This window comes from Aphis gossypii, chromosome X, assembly GCF_020184175.1.
Source record: "Aphis gossypii isolate Hap1 chromosome X, ASM2018417v2, whole genome shotgun sequence".
Lineage (NCBI taxonomy): Eukaryota > Metazoa > Arthropoda > Insecta > Hemiptera > Aphididae > Aphis > Aphis gossypii.
Window position 1 is genome coordinate 15,243,570 of NC_065533.1, and position 19,317 is coordinate 15,262,886.

Here is a 19,317-nt window from a genome sequence, read left to right on the forward strand (position 1 = left end):
GAATGTCGAATAAAAAAAGGGGGGTTTTGTAAAAATTATCATTTAGTTAATAATTCAATGTGGTTTTCAATTATAAGTAGGAAATTTAATAAGATTAAATTAATATGGTTAATAGACGAGTTCGCGAAATTTTCAGGATATGATTTCGAGGTATTGTTACGTGAGCTATTTGAAAGCGTGTATCAGATAAAATGTGACAAAGGACATGATTTTTTGAAAAAAAAGAATTAGTCTAAAAGTAAATATCACTCAACGACCAAATCCGGTTAGCTCAAATAATTGGTGTAATTTAACTTTTAAGATATTAGAATTAAAATGTAAAGATTGCGATTTAAATTGTATTATAAGTAAAAATAATTTAATTATAAGGAATAAAATTAATGAAAATTGTAAAAAAAATAAATTTTTAGATGAATTAGATATTATATACGACGCAAAAAATATATCAACTATTGAAGATGCACGTAATGCGGAATTCGGATCAATTAGATCTGAAATGTGGTAGTACTTCAACAGTTTTTATTATTTTAATACTTACGTATCTACTTTATGTATTTTAATTAAAAAAATTAAACTGAGGCGTCACGGGACGCCTGGTAGATGTGAAACATCAAAAACAACCCCAAATAGAAGCATTTATTATTCTTTGATCTGAATTTTACACATTCGACCAAGAGCATCAGTAGAACGCACGATTTGCTCTTGTGATTGAGAAGCACAAAATCGACGTGAAATACTAACGCGTCGTTTTTCACGTGCAATTCTTGTTCTTCTTCAGTCCTTTCATTTGTAAAGTTTTGAATCTTAGTTTGAATACAGTTTTTTTGTGAGCGATTTGTTCGTCTTGATCGCGGCATGGTATTGTTAAATCATAAAAATAAATTTATTTTTAATTTTAAATTCGATTCATCGATCGTCATGGAGACATCATTATTGTTATTGTTATTTGCAACTAATAGCAACCATTAACTAAACTAAAATATAAAATTACTAAAATTGCCGAGCCTCGGCGTATTGAGTCGACGAGCCACGAGAAGGGCGTCGGTCTCACTACCATACCGTGCCATTAGACGTTTCACATCAAAATATATATCGTTATGGTAACACTCCGCTCAAAAAAACATAGAGGAAATCTCCGAGCTTCAGCGAATTTAGCCGACGAGCCACGAGTGGGACGTCGCCACGCCAGTCGGTCTAACTACCGTGCCGCGCCATAAGATGTTTCACATCAATAATATTTCCTATCAATATATATAATCAAACAAATTTTATAATTCTTTGAATAGCATATCAGCAACAGCGATTCTCAAAGCGGTATATGTCGGTATTATTATAACAACTATTTTTATGAGACTTCTATAAAAGTTATCTCGAAAAAATATTAATAATCAAAATGTTTGTCAAATGCTGTGTAAACACTATTAATGTCGACGGTGCGTATTTGTGAGCGTTATGTACTTATGTAACATGTTCTATTGTTAACGGAATGGCCTGTCCCAGCCAGTCTTTCGTTCTATTGTGTTCAACACGCGCAGGTCAGTTTCTAGAATCTGTAATGAAACTCTGCCCAATACATTGATACCTACCCAAAATAATCAAAAATCTATAGCAATGTATACTATTATCATGGTAAATACCCAATTAATATTTTACATAACCCTGCCTTAATTTGTCTTCATCACCGCAAATGTTATGATTTCTGGACTCTTGCTCCGTTGTCGACCGATGTACAATCAGTCTGTTCTAGATTGATTGGCACGGTGTTGTACGTGGCCAGCCCGGGAGTCCGCGTCGTTTGTTCTTTCAACTTTGACGACAGCGAAGCTCCTATGACTTTCACCGGTCCGCGCCTGGTGATGTTGCTCAGATCGTACTTGGAACCTGGAACTCGCAGCGACGTCTGTTTCTGGTTCAACCGCATGCCTAGCGTGTAAGCAGGACCCTTGTCAAATTTCAAGACATCCATGTCGTAAACGTTCGCGAATAAAACCAGTTCTCTGTTTTATAAATAAAATTACTGAACTCAGTGAATAAAAATTTTGTTAAATAGATTCGAGTCGAGTCAAATATAAGCAACAATTGTTTTTAAATCTATAGCGTTTACTTTGCCTATGTCTCTCCATGTTTTCACAGTCCTTACACAACAGTATTAACAATTTTTCTCAGTGTTAATTTTTCCAAGTGTTTAAACACTTTATTTTTCATTTTTCACTCGTTTTTACCTTAATCATTTACAACATGTTTAATTGCGATCAGTGTCCGTTAGTTTTTAACATGAAACATAATTTGGTGACACACCAAAAAACACATACTGGTATACATTTCCCATGCATGAAATATTATCATAAGATTTAAATAAAATTTTTAAAATTACGTGTCATTAAATTAGTTTTATTAAAGTATAAGTCCGGTAGTTATATTCATCACTTGCAATAATTTTTTAAATAAATGCATCATTAGATTATATTTATCAGACGCGATGTTAATTAGAAATTTAATAGATTCAACATTAAATTAAACGCAATAGATATTAATTAGATCTTTTTTTTTATTTTAAAGATTCTTTTATTACGGACAATAACGGCCAACGTACTTCTTCCGCAAACACTACGTCAGCTGCTAGGGGGAAAAATCGCGTATGGATCTCGTTAAATCCCCCGGGTTTAATGAAATCTCGTCGTCCGCGAACCGTAAAATCGTATGGTATTACGCCAAAAATATTAGTAATATTCTACTTTATCACGAGTTCCTCCGTTCGCTCATGCTTGAAATGATAGAATTGTTAAAAATACATGTAAAACACCATGCGATTAAATTTAATTTGAAGCTGGAGGCGACTTATAACCACCCCAACGTACCAGAATCGTCTGAAAATCATGCGTTTAAGACATCGGCGGTCGAAATTTTCCCGGACAGTGATATTACAGAGATTATTGAGAAGGCGTACATAAAGTTATTAAATGAGAAAGATGAATATAGCGGGAAAGGAAGTGGCTTTAATATCGTATCGATAGACGAGTTATTGTTGACTGTGTATAAATATACACCGATGAGCGGATCGTCTTATATTGAATTGCCGGCGTTTATCGAAAGGAAACGGGGTACTATCAACCCGCAAAACAATGATCAGCAGTGTTTCAAGTGGTCCGTATTAACAAAATACGTGACGGAGACGGTGCAGGTCGTATTGGAGAAAATTATAACAAACATGAGGGGGAATATAGTCAGGCCATTTATAGATTCAATAAAAAATAATTTTAAGTTGATTGACTTAGAGGAACATTTATGTGTAGATGAAATTATTATACCATTTAAAGGCCGGAGCACTATGAAACAGTATAACAAAGCAAAGCCTCACAAATGGGGTATAAAAGTATTTGCATTAGCATCAAAAAGTGGGTTGTACATGATTTTGAATTTTATGTAGGAAAGGGAACAATAAAATCAAAATCTATTAGGGATTAAGTGGTGATATAATTTTTAGACTGTGTGATATAATACCAAGGAACAAGAATTATAAACTTTGTTTTGACAACTGGTTTACATCATATCAATTGATGTGCAATTTGAAACAATTTGGAATATTGGCAAATGGAACTGTAAGAATAAATAGAATGTCAGGATGTCAATTCAAAAGTGATAAAGAATTAAAAAAAGAAGGAAGAGGCACATATGATAGTAAAATTGATACTAATAGTGGCATAGTTGGTTGTAAATGGTTCGACAATAAATTTGTACACTTATTTTCTAACTATTTTGGCCCTGAACCTACAAATGAAGTTCATCGTTGGTCCACTACATCTAAAACAAGAATTCCTGTTCAAAGACCTGCTGTTGTAAAAGAGTATAACTCATTCATGGGTGGTGTAGACTTGCATGATATGTTAGTAGAAATATATCGCATTGATATTAGGAGTAAACGTTTTTATTTAAGAATAATTTTTCACTTAATTGACATGGCTGTAGTCAAGCCATGTTAATAGTTGGATTTTATACCGTCGTCATTGTAAGTAACTAGATATAAAAAAATTTGATCCTTTGGTAAATTTTAAATCAGATATTGCACATGCATAATCTTGTCAGGTAAAAACAAAGTAAAGAAAAGAGGTAAGCCAAGTTCTTCAAATTCTACAACACCACTACAAACAAAGTACAAAACTAGTACAAGACGTGTTAATGATATACGTTTTGATTGCTACGAACATTGGCCTGAGCATATCAATAATAAACAGAGGTGTAAACATTGTATCAAGGCTTATTCCAGGACTTGGTGCAGTAAATGCAAATTAGCATTATGTTACACAGGACCTCGTAATTGTTTTAAAGATTATCATCAAAAATGATTTTAGGTTATGAAAAATTTGAGTATAAATTAATATTTCTTTCTATTTTATTTACTACTATAATGTATTTTTTGAACTTATGTTCCTATAATCAATGTGATACAAAAGCTTGTTAATTATTTTTATGTTATTTTGTTTTAATCTAAAAAGTTTTAAATAAGGACAATTTGAGACTATAATTTAAATTTTTTATCTATTTTATATAATATAAGTATGAATTTTTTGAACATATCTATACTTATAAAATCCAAATACCATACTCACTCACTGATCATTGTATCTCAAAAATTACTCAACGTACAGACTTGAAATTTGAAATAGGGGTTCTTCTCATATTTTCACCGTGCAAAGGATTTTCAAAAATGTTGCGTTTTAGTGGAGTAATTAACAATTACAATTATTCACCGCCAATACGTATTTTGCGGCACGGCGGCCCGCGGGTTTCCAGCTACCTTCAACCTATCCTTTTTGTTCGTCGTCTAGAATAATTGCTATTGTTCCCAGAAGTTTATCGATAAAAATAATCTCATGCATCGCGCGTACACCAATACTCCTATTTTATTATAATGAACGATAAAATACACAATAACATAAACCAATACACATACAAACTCTATTTATTAGTTGCCACGGTGCCTCTACATTAAACACGTTCATTTCATTTGCACTCCGCACTACCAGCAGTTTGGACGTAAGTATAGATTATAAAATATTTACGGTGTCCGTAAACACATGGAGCTCATCGACGTTCGCGGTGTCATGGTACCTCACCGTGCTCTGCATGTGGAGGGAGACGGTTCATGTTTATTTTATTCACTTTCGTATCACATGTATAGCACCGTCTCTCATACGCATAATTTACGGTCAAGTGTCGTAAAATACGTTTGTAACAATTGGCAACGGTTTGAACTGTACAGCATGATGCCGTGTGGTAATATTTACAGAAATATTAACGAATATCATGCTCACATGTCCCTTCCTACCACTTATGCCACCCCTTGTGAAATTCACGCTGCTTCTGAAATATACCCGTACCATTTAGTGATATACAGAGATGGCGATGTTATTTTACAGCCGGACGAGTACTTAATATTTAATATTTCGTTTTAAGTGTAATGGTCCTATGATAAACGCACATTTTGAACCACTTATTCCTCTATATGCACCTACTACTCCTTCAAATGTACTTACCGTCTGTACTTCATTTGTCTCAACAGTACTGCCAAACCACATGCAAAATCTGAATGCCAACAGTTGTCATCAGACAACAGTTCTATAGTAATTAATGAAAAAAGTAGAAAAACAAAATGCCGCCCAAGGGTAAATGACAAAATTAAGACACAAAAACATAGAGAAGCCGTGAAAAAGTATACAGATAAAAATCCTGAAGTTAATAGGAAGGCTGTTAAAATATATAACAACGCAAATCCTGATATAAATAGAGCTTTTGTTTCTAAGTATTCAAAAAACAATCCTATGATTAATCGGGATGCTGTACAAATGTACAATAAAAAAAGACCAACGATTCCATGGAAATCAAAGTGTTTATCAGGTTTTAAATACAGCAGCACAATAGACTACTGTAATGACAAAGTTGTTTCTATAGGACAGCCAACAGAATGCAAGTGGTGTCATCCAAAGAAATGGAAGGAAGAAAGCCCCGGTATTTGTTGTAGTAATGGTAAAGTTGTTCTTCCTCCAACTGAAACACTTCCTGATCCACTACACAGCCTACTTTTAAATAATCATCCTGAATCTCAACATTTTTTAACAAACATTAGAAAATACAACGGCTGTTTCCAGATGACGTCGTTTGGGGCTAAAACAGTAAATGTAGGTGGCTTTATGCCAACCTTCAAAATTCAAGGCCAAGTTTACCATAGAATAGGAAGTGTTTTAAATTCGCATGCAAACGAACCATTCGTCAATTATTTTTATGTTTATTGTTATGTTTTTTATATTAATTTAATAATTTTTAAAAGTTGATAATTATGTTATGTTTTATTTCAAATAAATACTTTGTTAAATTGTAAAGTGTAAAATATATATCCTTATGGTACCAATGATGCCATAAGGCATCAGATCTGGAAAAACTAAGTTTTTCATGAAAATGGAAATTTTACTGTTGGAAAATTTCCATCAACCCTAAAACCAAAAATTGGGTGAAAATGACGTTATTTTGAATCGTCATAAAACATGTTTTTTCATAGTAATTAAAAAAAAAAAATAATAATAGTACTGTGACAAAAGATATATATAATTATTCGACACAATCTGGTCTATCAGAAAAATACAACACTATAAGTTTTAGGTAAGAAATAAAATAATAATAGCTGGCTAATGTTCAAAACCAAAATAACCTGCTAACACCCCACCACTAATAATGTACAGCAGAGCGATACCCACTTACCCGCTTTTTGTTCTGTTGGGAATTATATCAAACAGCTGGCTTGTATACGTATGTATTTGAAGTTACGTTGATTACAATTAGTTATTTCATTTCACTAGTAGTACCTATTCAACTTTTGAAAAAAATGAAAATTTTATAAAATATTATATAATTTTAACATTTAACTTACAAAGAATATTTCTTAAAATGATTTGTTTAAGAAAATGCGCTGCTTTGGTAATCAAAGAGATAGCTGCTCATTTTACAGACAAGTTCTACAATGAAGTTTTACTAGAGGAATTACTGATAGTGATATCGTTTATTAGCACGATTTAAGATAGTTATAGTTATATTTACTATCTTAAATCGTGTTTATTAGTCATGTGTAGAAGAGGATTGTGGACAATTTTTGGATGCAGCCAAACGACAAGTTCTTAGTTTTAACATATTTCAAATTTTGTTTCAGGTAAATGCCTGGATCACCTATGCCGTTGATGCAAAACTTTTAGAGACACTTAAACGTGGATTGTTAAAAGGAATCCACTATTAGGTGTTACATTTGCTGGAGATTATGGAAAAACACGTGACTGTCCAGCTACATACAAATATCCCGAGTATGTTTTTATGATGAATATTTTATTTTTCAATTTTGTTTTCAGTTCTCTTATTTAAATATTTAACTATTTAATAGTGAAATTACCATCTATAGGTATAATGACAAGCAAGAAAATTGGCCATCCGTTTTCAACAACTCTCGATCATTCAACCTTCACCTGCACTGTGTTGCACGAGATTAATATATATATATATATATATATATTAATATATATTGTAAACAATAAGCTATTAGAGATATCCCAATGAGAGAACGACTCGATTCTTTCGAAGAACTAGAACAAGAAGAGCCACAGGAATTCATAGCCATAAGATGCAATCGACCTTCACGGACAGACGAAATAATTTGACTAATACCGGATACAAGATGCATTCAACCAGAATGTTAAGCAAAAACCTCTAATTATACCTCTCCTAATAGGTAAAAAATACCAGATTACCAAATAATACTTATTACGAGTAATACTAAAACTAATACTGATATAGAAATAGATTCGAAATACTTGAACAGCCTGAATCCTATCGATCCTATGTTAATTGTTAGCCCAACAACAGATTTACCACAAGCATGCACCTATAATTGTAGCTCTCCGAATAGGTAAAAAACACCAGATTACCAGATAATACTAATTAATACTAAATCTAATACCGGTATAGTAGTAGGTTTGAAATACCAAATCAACCAGAGGCGAGAGTATACCAAGTTGGTGATAAGATCAATACTAAAGTAGAAGGTGAATCATATATGGCGGGAATTGTTGCGTCAGTATGTGAAGATGGAATGAAAGTCATTTTTCCATACTCCAAGTATGGAATAAAATAATTTATATTTCCATACAAAAACGTAAGACCTTTCGTAACACAATTTCCTGGAGGAAAATTTCAACTGTTGTACTATGTATCAAATATACATCGAGATGTCTAAAAAAATATGTGTAAAAGACACGAAAAAATAATTTTTTAAAAAATGTAAATTTTCGTTATCTGTAAATATATCCGTTATTCTATATTACAGTTATAATAAAAACAATTTTCATTTCATTGAATAAAAATGGACATTGGATATGTTTTTTTATCGTATAATTATCAAATATTGAACTATTGAGAGTTTGAAAATAATTCGTCACAGTCATTCGGTGTATATGTTCCGACTAATGACTATCATCCAAACCTTTCTTAACATTTTTTCTTAAAACGAAATTGAATTGAAAGTTAAAAAGGTAAATTATGTTTAAATTATGATTTTTAAGAAGCTTATAATAATAACGATTTTGGTTATTTTGTTGTAATTTTAAAATATTATTTTTTTGAACCAAAAAGACCTTTTCTGGGGGGATTTCAATTCCCATATCACCACGAGCAACCATGATACCATCAGAAGCTTCAATGATTTCTTGAATGTTTTACATGCCTCGGTAGTTTTTAATTATTGAAATAATCAATAAGTTTTTACCTTTTTCGCCTTAAAAATTTAAATTAAATTATTTTTTAATGATTTAATTGCTATAACTATTCATCATTGATAGTACTTACCTAAGATCTCTCTACTTTCTTTAATAGAAGTAGCTTTTCTGATGAATAATGCAAAAATCATATCCACACTTTTTTAGCACCAAATTTTAAGCCACTTATGTCCTTTCGGTACTGCCTATGTATTCTATATTAACACATAATACCTACTATTATTATTTAATATTTATTGTGAACTGTACATTAAAATCTAATGCTTTACACAATTATTATGAATTTGTATCTTTAAAATTACTAAATCAAAATATTAACATTTTTTGTTTTATTTGTATTATTTATCAAGATCGATAACTAAAAAGGACTAAATAATTACAATGGCCAATTAATTTGACAAAGTTATGAAGTTCATAAAAAAAAAATTTAATTGATAAATTAAAAAAGAAAAATTTAATTAGTTTTTCTTTTAAGTAATATACATTATAGTACACGAGTGCATACTATTATTAAGTTACACAGATAAACAAATTATAATATTATGTATAATACTGCCTCGATAGTACCTATATCGTATTTAGTTTAAGGACCACTATTAAGTTTTTATGTGTATCTATATATTGGTAAATTACTCGAAACTTTACTATTAAACATGAATAATTTATAGGTAAAAAGCATTTTGGATCATCGGATTCGTGGAAATCTCGTATCGACAATGACAAAAATAGATCCTCCCTCTTTTGACTTCTCCCAAAAATATCTAAGTATACTTCTCCTTTGGAACTTATATCCAACCTTTTCAAATTATCTTCTTGTTTTGATGGCTGTTACGAATTAAATAATATTTTAAATTAAGAATATTATTTTCGATTTTTGACCATAGTAATTAAGTAATTTCTATTGTATGACTTACATCGAATTTACGTTTTTTAACTGTAAACAGTGAATCAATGTCTGAGTTTATGAATTTTTGTTCTATGTCAATTTCTTCGTTTTCATAATCATTATAATTATCATTAGGCTGAAAGTAAAATAATTATTTTTTTATTTTCGAACATTTTGTGCAGTAGATTTAAAAAGAATATAATTTACAATATCTTTTATGCTTTTTTTAAATTTTTGCATAGCGCAACAACGATTTTTATTTTCATTTAATAGATGTTCCATAATTTCTTCAATTACTTTTCGATCGTTACTGAAAAACATTTTCATTAATTCGTATATGACTATAACGCATATCAATTAGTTTTTTTTTTAACATACTTATAAATATAATATTCCTTTTGTTCTTCTAAAAATGTTTTCACATTAAATGGTGGTTTTTCCTCCTCTATCTCTTTTATTATCTCTAGTTAAAAATAACGCACAAATGTAAATCATTATTAATGCCAAAAGGACATAAAATTAAATACGATTTCTCATATTTGAATTGTACATGAAACCTTTTTTTAAAAGATTAAAAACGTACTTTTTAGACTAAAAATTATGTGATAAATTATTACTTCTATGAAATATAAAATGTTTCCAAACAAATATTTAACAGACGTTTTTTTTATTTTTTAGAGTAAAATGTAATTTTTTTTTTTTGTTTTATATAATGTTTTAATTTTTATTATTAAATAATTATGACAACTATTTTAATACGATTCAAAATGTTTTTCATCATAAAAAAGTATGTTGTTGTATACTGTGTAAAATGACTTTACCGGAAATAAATCAAAATATCCAAAACGTATCATAAATAATATATTAATAATTGTTGTATCCAATTAATTCCAAGTTTAAATAAGGGCTTGAACAAGTTAGAAGTTTAAAGTCAAATTTCGTAACAAGTCACAGCAGTCATTTATTTTTGTTTTTATTTTTTTCTAATTTAACCAGTTTATAGTAATGATCATTTTTATTAAAAAAAATAAGTTAAAATACCCTTAATTAAGGTAATAACCGGGAATAATAAATTATCTTAAAAATTATAATTTCACCCAAATACATTATTTGAAAATCTCTCAATAATAACACTATCAGATTATCCAGTTAAACGTTTAATAAGGCGCGTTTTTTTGTGTTTTCATTACACAATTATTATATTTCTTTATTAGTCTTTGGAAAATATATTAGAAATAGGTATTGCTTTAAAAAAATTGAACTTTGAACTTTAAACTTAACTCAAATTATTTTAAATCAACTTATATTAACAAGTTAAAAAAAATTTTTAACTAGCCAAAATTGGAAATATAAATATAATTTTTTTTAATACTGCTTTTGTGATGTATTGGATTCTTGGCTTACATATCTACACAAACTGAATAAGAATTAAGGAATGCCAAAAATGCTGTGACAATTACATATCGATTAACAAAAGTAAAACGTTCAATATTACCGGGTTCTGATGAAAATGTTGAAATTGAATTATATTCGGTCTCTACTGATAATCTTTCAAACGATTTTCCTTCGCATTCCTACGTAAAAAATAAAACTTATAAATCAAGTAATAGTCCAGGAAAATTAGACTCATTTTTGACAAATAGCGGAAAAAAAAGCAGGAAAGCTGAATTTTGGTATACACCTTTATTGAAGGGTACTAAGTAACATACTAAAAGTCCCCTAAGATTTGATGACCGCTACCTCCGCTAGAGCGCGCTTTGTGCAAGAAAAATCAGTTTTTCTCAAATAACTCGGTTATTATTAAGATTATAAGAAAAATATCTATATACTATATTATAGAAGAGGTAATTACCTATAAAAAATGTACTTACAATATATTACGTGGGATCAATATTTACCTTGAAAATCGGACATAAAATATTATAGAATTGGTAATTTTCGTCTTATGGCGTCCGTAATTGTGACTAACACAGTTTTTTTTTTGTATTAATTTTGTATAAATGAGCGGTTTATTGTTTTATAATTATTATCTAAACATAAAATAACTATTACATATAGAGGTAACCGGTAGGTATATAATAATAAAAATTAATATTGGTTAATATCATGATGACACAATTTCGGTTACTGCTTGACAAACAAAATATTATTTATTTATTAATTTAAACAAAACTTTATTTATAATATAATTATCTTAATTTTTATGTAATTTTAGTCGTTTTTGAACACTAGTAGTAGGTGTATCATCATCACTGCAATGTACCTATTTGAATAACACGACATCGAAATAATTTATATAGAAAAATAATCTATTATTTTGTTTAAAATATATACCTGATTAGCAGCGGTTATTTCATCTGCTTCTTTTTTTGATTTGTTGCCTTCATCTGATATTGATTCAATATCATTTTCATCAATAGCTTCCATCGCATTAAGGCATGAATTTCTTTTGCAGTATCCGCAGATTGTAGAACATTTTAAACCATGTTTTCGGCATCCACAACTAGCAGTGCAACCTTTTGTGCAGTTACACGAAATTAAATTTAATAAGATTTCGGGAATCAGAGGACCTATTAAGGGTATTGGCAATAATAAGTCACTTTTTAGATGCCAACCCCATTCTACTGGTATTTTTTCATTTCCCAGCCACATTTGAATTTGATGGTATACTCGAAATGAATGTTCTCGCGCAGCTGCTTCAGAAGGTGGAATTGTTAATAACACATTTTTACTGCTGGATACGTTTTTTGCGAAACATTGATAACGGTAGTTATTGAGGTTTGTTTCTTTTTCACTGGCATTATACAGTGCAAGAATAAACATTTCACCTGCCTTACATATATTATCTTTACTTGTAATAGGATCGTAAAATGTTTCTATTGAGTGTAATAAATAAGGCCGCTTCTCAACAATATTAAAGCATTGTACTTTACCTTTTCTATAAAATGAAGAAGTCGTGTCACAACCAAAAAATGCATGTACAAATAAAATTGATTTTTTTGTATCTTTTGGTGATTGTAAGCTATTAGTTGAATAAATTCTTCTTTCAATTGTACCTTTCCCTGGTTTCATGAAAAAAATGTTATTGGTTGTAGGAGCCAGGCCTGTTAGAATAATTAATAAGTCAATACCTTCACCAACTATTACAACTGTTTCATTTGTTAACGATAAATCAATGGCAGTATTCACGATCAAAGTATCTGCATTGTCTAAGGCTTGATTAACTGTTATATTAGAATTTTTAAATTTGTTTGTTAACATGTGAATTAATCTTGTTTTATTTTTTTCATTTGCTAAAAATAACTCTTGGTTAACTGTACTCCGCATTGTTTCATTAAATATTATTTCCATAGAACATGTTTTATTGGAGCGCTTTAGGCGTTCTACATTTTTTGTGTTCTGTGAACTTTTTTCATACCCATCAAAAATTATAACGGACTTTTCTCCATAATTTTTTTTAACATATGATATGTAAGAATCACAAATATTACCAAAAGTTTGATTTGATGACCATATAACTCGGTGCAATAGGTACCCACCATCGACAACACAAATATAGTTTGATAATTCCATATTTACTACAGGTGTGAACATTTTATACATTAATGATTTTTGACTTTTTCTCATCCCTAATTCGTTAAAAATAGAAAGAGGATACGGGGCTAACTCATATTTCAAATATTCCTTTAGTTCTTCATCACTTTTTTTAATGAACGAAATACGTTGAAATAATAACAGTGGATCAATCGGAGTTACTTCACCATTAACTTTAATTGAGGAATTTAAGCTGGCTAGCGTCAAAACACGGCTAGTTCTTTTTAGTGATACATCACTGAAATGTTTGCCTACTATAGAGTCCATTGAAACTCTACCAATTTCAACGGCTTCGTGACAATTAATAGAAGCATCGCCAATTTGTCCACTAAATATAGACATAATTACTTTACATTCCGGAAATGGATAATAAGAAGATAGCCAATTGGTCAGTTTTACTATGTCTAAATTGTCCCTCTTTATTCTTGCACTTCTTAGTTCAACGTGTTGCTCTGAAAAAACCATACTTAAACTACAGAAATCCTCAAGACTCTGACATACTTCATTGACTGCACTCATATTTTGTGTCCACTTCATAATAACACTGTCACTTATACCACGTCCGTGAGTTAACCCCCCTGAGCTTTTCATCAATCGCATAAGTGTCTGTTCTATTGTCATATCAGACCACACACCCGACCAAAACTTATCAGTTCATTTAATAGTAAAATATCCTTCGCTAGTGAATTTTTGAAATTCTTCCTTTTCCATTTTGAATTCTAACTTATACATATCTTGTAAATATATATGTGAAGCTTTAGTATAAGGGAAATGTCCACTAGCATGAAAATATGGAATCATTTTTTGAACACACTGTAAATGAAGTTTCCAATCCCCTATTCGTTCAGCCATTACAAAATGTTTCATTAGAGTTACCATATTAAAATATTGAACCCATAGTTTTGAAGTTGGGCCTGTTTTTTCGAGGTTTTTTAGGCATTCATTAAAGCGAGTGTGTAAAATTGTCATGTCTACAACTGTTTGCCCATATTTGTGACTTGTTACGAAATTTGACTTTAAACTTCTAACTTGTTCAAGCCCTTATTTAAACTTGGAATTAATTGGATACAACAATTATTAATATATTATTTATGATACGTTTTGGATATTTTGATTTATTTCCGGTAAAGTCATTTTACACAGTATGTAACAACATACTTTTTTATGATGAAAAACATTTTGAATCGTATTAAAATAGTTGTCATAATTATTTAATAATAAAAATTAAAACATTATATAAAACAAAAAAAAAAAATTACATTTTACTCTAAAAAATAAAAAAAACGTCTGTTAAATATTTGTTTGGAAACATTTTATATTTCATAGAAGTAATAATTTATCACATAATTTTTAGTCTAAAAAGTACGTTTTTAATCTTTTAAAAAAAGGTTTCATGTACAATTCAAATATGAGAAATCGTATTTAATTTTATGTCCTTTTGGCATTAATAATGATTTACATTTGTGCGTTATTTTTAACTAGAGATAATAAAAGAGATAGAGGAGGAAAAACCACCATTTAATGTGAAAACATTTTTAGAAGAACAAAAGGAATATTATATTTATAAGTATGTTAAAAAAAAAACTAATTGATATGCGTTATAGTCATATACGAATTAATGAAAATGTTTTTCAGTAACGATCGAAAAGTAATTGAAGAAATTATGGAACATCTATTAAATGAAAATAAAAATCTTTGTTGCGCTATGCAAAAATTTAAAAAGGCGGAGGTAGCGGTCATCAAATCTTAGGGGACTTTTAGTATGTTACTTAGTACCCTTCAATAAAGGTGTATACCAAAATTCAGCTTTCCTGCTTTTTTTTCCGCTATTTTATTTAATTTGCCTGGACTATAAGTTGATCAGACAATTATAGTTTATGCATTTATTGATTCGGGATCGTTTTCAGGATCTGGAAACGTCAAATTCGATGTTGTAACATCTGTAAAAAGAACAAATATTGTATTAGTTGTTTTCAAATATTTTTAATTAAAAAAACAATACAATATCGACATAATATTATCTGTCCATTCAATTTCGATATATTTAATTTTAAAAATAGAAAATTGGTAAGGCGCTTCGGATCATATTTTTTTTATCGGCATTTATAAAACAAAATCTAAAAAAAAAAAAAATAGAAAATATCTTCTGCTAATAAACTCAACCTTGAGAGTTAAATTAATAACTTCTTTTAAAGTACATTATCGAAGCAATTTAAAATCAATACATTCATCATCGTTTAGAATCTAAAACAAAATAATTGTAGAATTAAATGTTATTTACTTTGTGTAATTTGAAATTCATTGAACCTCAATGTTAATGCATTCAATTGCTCCTGCATAGTTTTGATCGTATCATGCATGGTAGCTTCAGTCTCAATTGAATTCGTTGATCTTAAAAATAGATAAATAGATATGTCTTACATCTATAATATAAAGAGTATCCTAAAAATGATTTGTTTTTACTTTTTTTTGCATTCTTCATTAGAAACAGATCTCTCATGCGACTGTAATGAATTAAAAAATATAAGAAATCAATGCTATTATGAAAATTGACTTACGTATGCCCAAGTATGATAAAAATAAAGGGTCATAAAGGGTAAACGTAGATAAATGTACCTATAAAAAACTCGATAGGGGTGTACGCAGTAGAGGTGTATAAAAAGATTGAAACCCTGCCATCCTATGTCGAAATCATTATTTTTTGTTTTTAAATTTACTCACTATAGTCTCTTAAATCATGTATTTACCTAACCTAACTATAGTCCATATTTTTCTACAATCTATGATTACAACTGAACTGATTTTACTCAAATCTAAATATCGTTAGGTTAGCCAACATTTCGATACCCGTTGTATATATCTATGTATAGCTCTTATATTATAAACATTTTTTGATACCTATTGAATTTCCCAAGTGCATCCTCAAATATTAATAATAGAATATTATTGTAGATTAAACTAGCTAAACTTCCCGCGAGGTACAGTGGGTAATTCTAAATTTAACAGGGGCAAATTCTGATTATACAGAATATATAAAATGTTATTCGAAATAGCCATCTGAATCAGATGTTCTACATTAATTGGGTTATCATCATATTCTCCATTCATCTCCAACATCTAAACAATTATTGAAGTTCTTATGAATACATAATAATATAAACGGTTGTATTAAATTATTTTTAAATTCATTAATAGGTCAACTTAGATCGCGACCAGATAACTACTTCTAAATTATGTTATTCGTGATACACTTTATCATTTTTTAAATTTTAATAATAAAAATAACTCAGATTAAAGTTATTTTTTCAAATAACATCCATTTTTCTTACTTTATATTAGTAAGTACTTGTATGAGTTTATTTTTAAAATTCTGTTGTACTTAAATCAAAGTTTGAATATGTTTAGTTTTTGAGTTATTAATATTATGTTTAATGTATAAACATACATTTTAACGATAAAAATCCTTAAAATGGCTTTAAAAACTATAAAATATATTATAATATGCGGAAATGATCACTCATCCCGATTTGGGACTAATAAACGATCAATTTATAAAAAATTGTCTGCACTTACTCCAGATTCTTCAAAGTCTCGTGCTTTAGGCATGGACGAGCTTTTGTTTTTAATGTAGATTGTGGTCGTTCAATACGTAAAAATTCATCGTATTCTTCATCAAACGTCACTTCAAAATCATAGTTCAGTGGTATTGTTAAAGTGTCATGAATTCCAGTATAAACGTCCTTTTAATTATTAGTTATTTATAATATTTATAATATTATAATTATTAGTAGCTTACAAGTACCAGGTTTCAGTATAATCGATATTATAGAATATATATATATGTATTGTAATTTAAAATACCTAAGCACGGTTTTGGTCACTTCCGGTAAAACGTTTAATTTACTTAAATTTATGTGGCGCACAATCACTTCCAAAAGTCGAATTAAGAAATAGTGGTTTACATGTTTTTGAAATTTACATTGATAATTATATATAATATTCATATGCAATTAAACAAATACTCACATTTTTGGCATCAATAGCCATTTGAATCAGATGTTCTACATTAATTGCGTAAACCATTTTTTTTGATTTAATATCGTAAATATAAAATAGATTATTTTTCACGAAATAAATACCAAATTAGTAAGAACGGATAATAATTGGTAATAATTTTGTTGAAAAATATGAACTAATAATGTTTAAATAATTGTTTCTAAGACGATGAAAAAGGATGTATAAATATTTTATTGTTTTAGTAGCTAGTATAATACTATAATATAACATAAATTTACATTATTATTTTATTATCATATTAATATTGAAAATTACAAAATACACGTCGACTACGGTAGCATGTATGATTATATTAGTAAATACCTAAGCTATGATGTTATTGAATAGGCTCTCATAAGTATTATGTCAAATTCTTAAATTTTCATTGTAATACTGACTCTAAATAAACGATAGGTAATAAATAGTTGTTTTACAAAAAAGTACAAAAAATTGACTAATAAATCTATATACATATAGGAGACGGCCCCTATTCACTCATCAACGCCCAGACCAAACCGCTGGGTCTAGAGACTTGAAATTTTGTACAGAGGTTCCTTAATATGAGAAATCGTATTTAATGTTATGTCCACCTTTTTCAACAACCACTAAAAATTAGGTACCTATATTCTATGGCCGACTAATCATCTTCGTTTAGAATCGTTTTTCGTATGCAATGATATTAATGATCATTGGATTCAAATTAACACATACCTACATAATAGTAACCAACTATACAGCAGAGCGATACCCACTTGAATACGCTTATTTTCTTATGTAGGATAAGATGAAAGTGATATTATGTATGTTTAACTTATAATATACACTATTTTTTTTCCGATACACATATTGACTTAATGATGAGCGTAGTAAGAAACAATTATTTGAGATACATTTTATTTAAAAAATATTGCGTATACTCAAGTCATTATTTATCAATACATCCCTGAGAATACAAACAAATTCGCTAGATATTTATGGATCATTTTAAGATTTTATTGTGGCGAAGGAGTGAGTGACATGTACCAAAATGTACTGGCAATGTGATCAAATTTTAAACTTCCTTCGAAAGACATATTAGTCTGGCGGCTGGTATACAAAGAGCTTCAGATGATGATAAAGAAATATTTGGGTGTACAATATATTTTTTTTATAAGTCTATATACTTTTATATATCTTATATCATACTTTGGAACAGATAATTCAACATTGGTAAGTACTTGGTTTCGTTAGCAAATTTCATGTCGAAAATTCACAATATTTTTCTAAATGATACGATAGAACTGTAAGAGGTAAAAAGTTTATAAAACAGCAATATTTTCATAACACTGGTTTTTCTATATGAGGTGGTTTTTTAGTTAGTTCCACCACCAAATTTTCTGTTTATTCTGTACCGCGGGACATTCACATCGTGATGATTTTTTAAATAAGATATTTATATAGATTTCTATGTAAGTATATCTATTTCTATTTTGCAGTAAACTGAATTGCAAATGCAAACAACATTACAATGCTATTATTATATTATAATGCTATTAGGAAAGATGGACAGTATGAATCCAATTAAATTCTTACTATTTGTTTTTATAATGTACCTTATGTATAGTATTTACAAACTATTTTTGGTATTTTTAATAATACAATAATTTAATTAAATACTTAATAAATACTTTAAATTATTCATTCAACATTATATTTTACTACGAATAAAAGAAGCTGCTGTTGAATAATTACGTTTTACACATCCATAACATTATACAATATACGTATTACGAACATATATATATAATATATATATACATATCAGTCAGTTATGATAGCCTCATAAAATATTATGCGTTCATGGGCAAATAGAATAATATTATTTGACTAAATGATTGATTTAACAATAATAAATACGCGAACATATTTAATTAAATAGTCGTGCTCAGTCGTACTACTAGACGCATGACATTAACGACTGGTGACTAACTA

The 19,317-nt window shown here is 29.1% G+C and overlaps 1 protein-coding gene across 4 annotated transcripts; it reads right to left on the minus strand.

The window, feature by feature from the left end:
• Positions 1 to 4,607: 4,607 nt before the first annotated feature.
• On the minus strand, positions 4,608 to 17,469 carry LOC114129279 (uncharacterized). 4 transcript variants are annotated; one of them, XM_050207846.1, is made up of 18 exons: positions 17,317 to 17,469; positions 16,864 to 17,030; positions 15,754 to 15,794; positions 15,572 to 15,681; positions 15,087 to 15,230; positions 12,828 to 13,102; positions 12,630 to 12,758; positions 12,297 to 12,542; positions 12,031 to 12,212; positions 11,192 to 11,270; positions 10,075 to 10,159; positions 9,904 to 10,006; positions 9,725 to 9,832; positions 9,444 to 9,635; positions 8,881 to 9,004; positions 8,670 to 8,809; positions 4,956 to 5,361; positions 4,608 to 4,896 (listed from the first exon to the last, which is right to left on the minus strand). In XM_050207846.1, exons 6-15 carry the CDS (start codon positions 13,045 to 13,047, stop codon positions 8,996 to 8,998), a joined length of 1,353 nt encoding a protein of 450 aa, XP_050063803.1. In that variant the 5' UTR covers positions 13,048 to 13,102; positions 15,087 to 15,230; positions 15,572 to 15,681; positions 15,754 to 15,794; positions 16,864 to 17,030; positions 17,317 to 17,469; the 3' UTR covers positions 4,608 to 4,896; positions 4,956 to 5,361; positions 8,670 to 8,809; positions 8,881 to 8,995. The 4 variants fall into 4 exon arrangements, with proteins under 4 accessions (XP_050063803.1, XP_050063802.1, XP_050063805.1 ...); XM_050207845.1 differs by having other exon boundaries at positions 15,572 to 16,407; XM_050207848.1 differs by having other exon boundaries at positions 12,297 to 12,524; positions 15,572 to 17,030.
• Between the last annotated feature and the right edge of the window lie 1,848 nt (positions 17,470 to 19,317).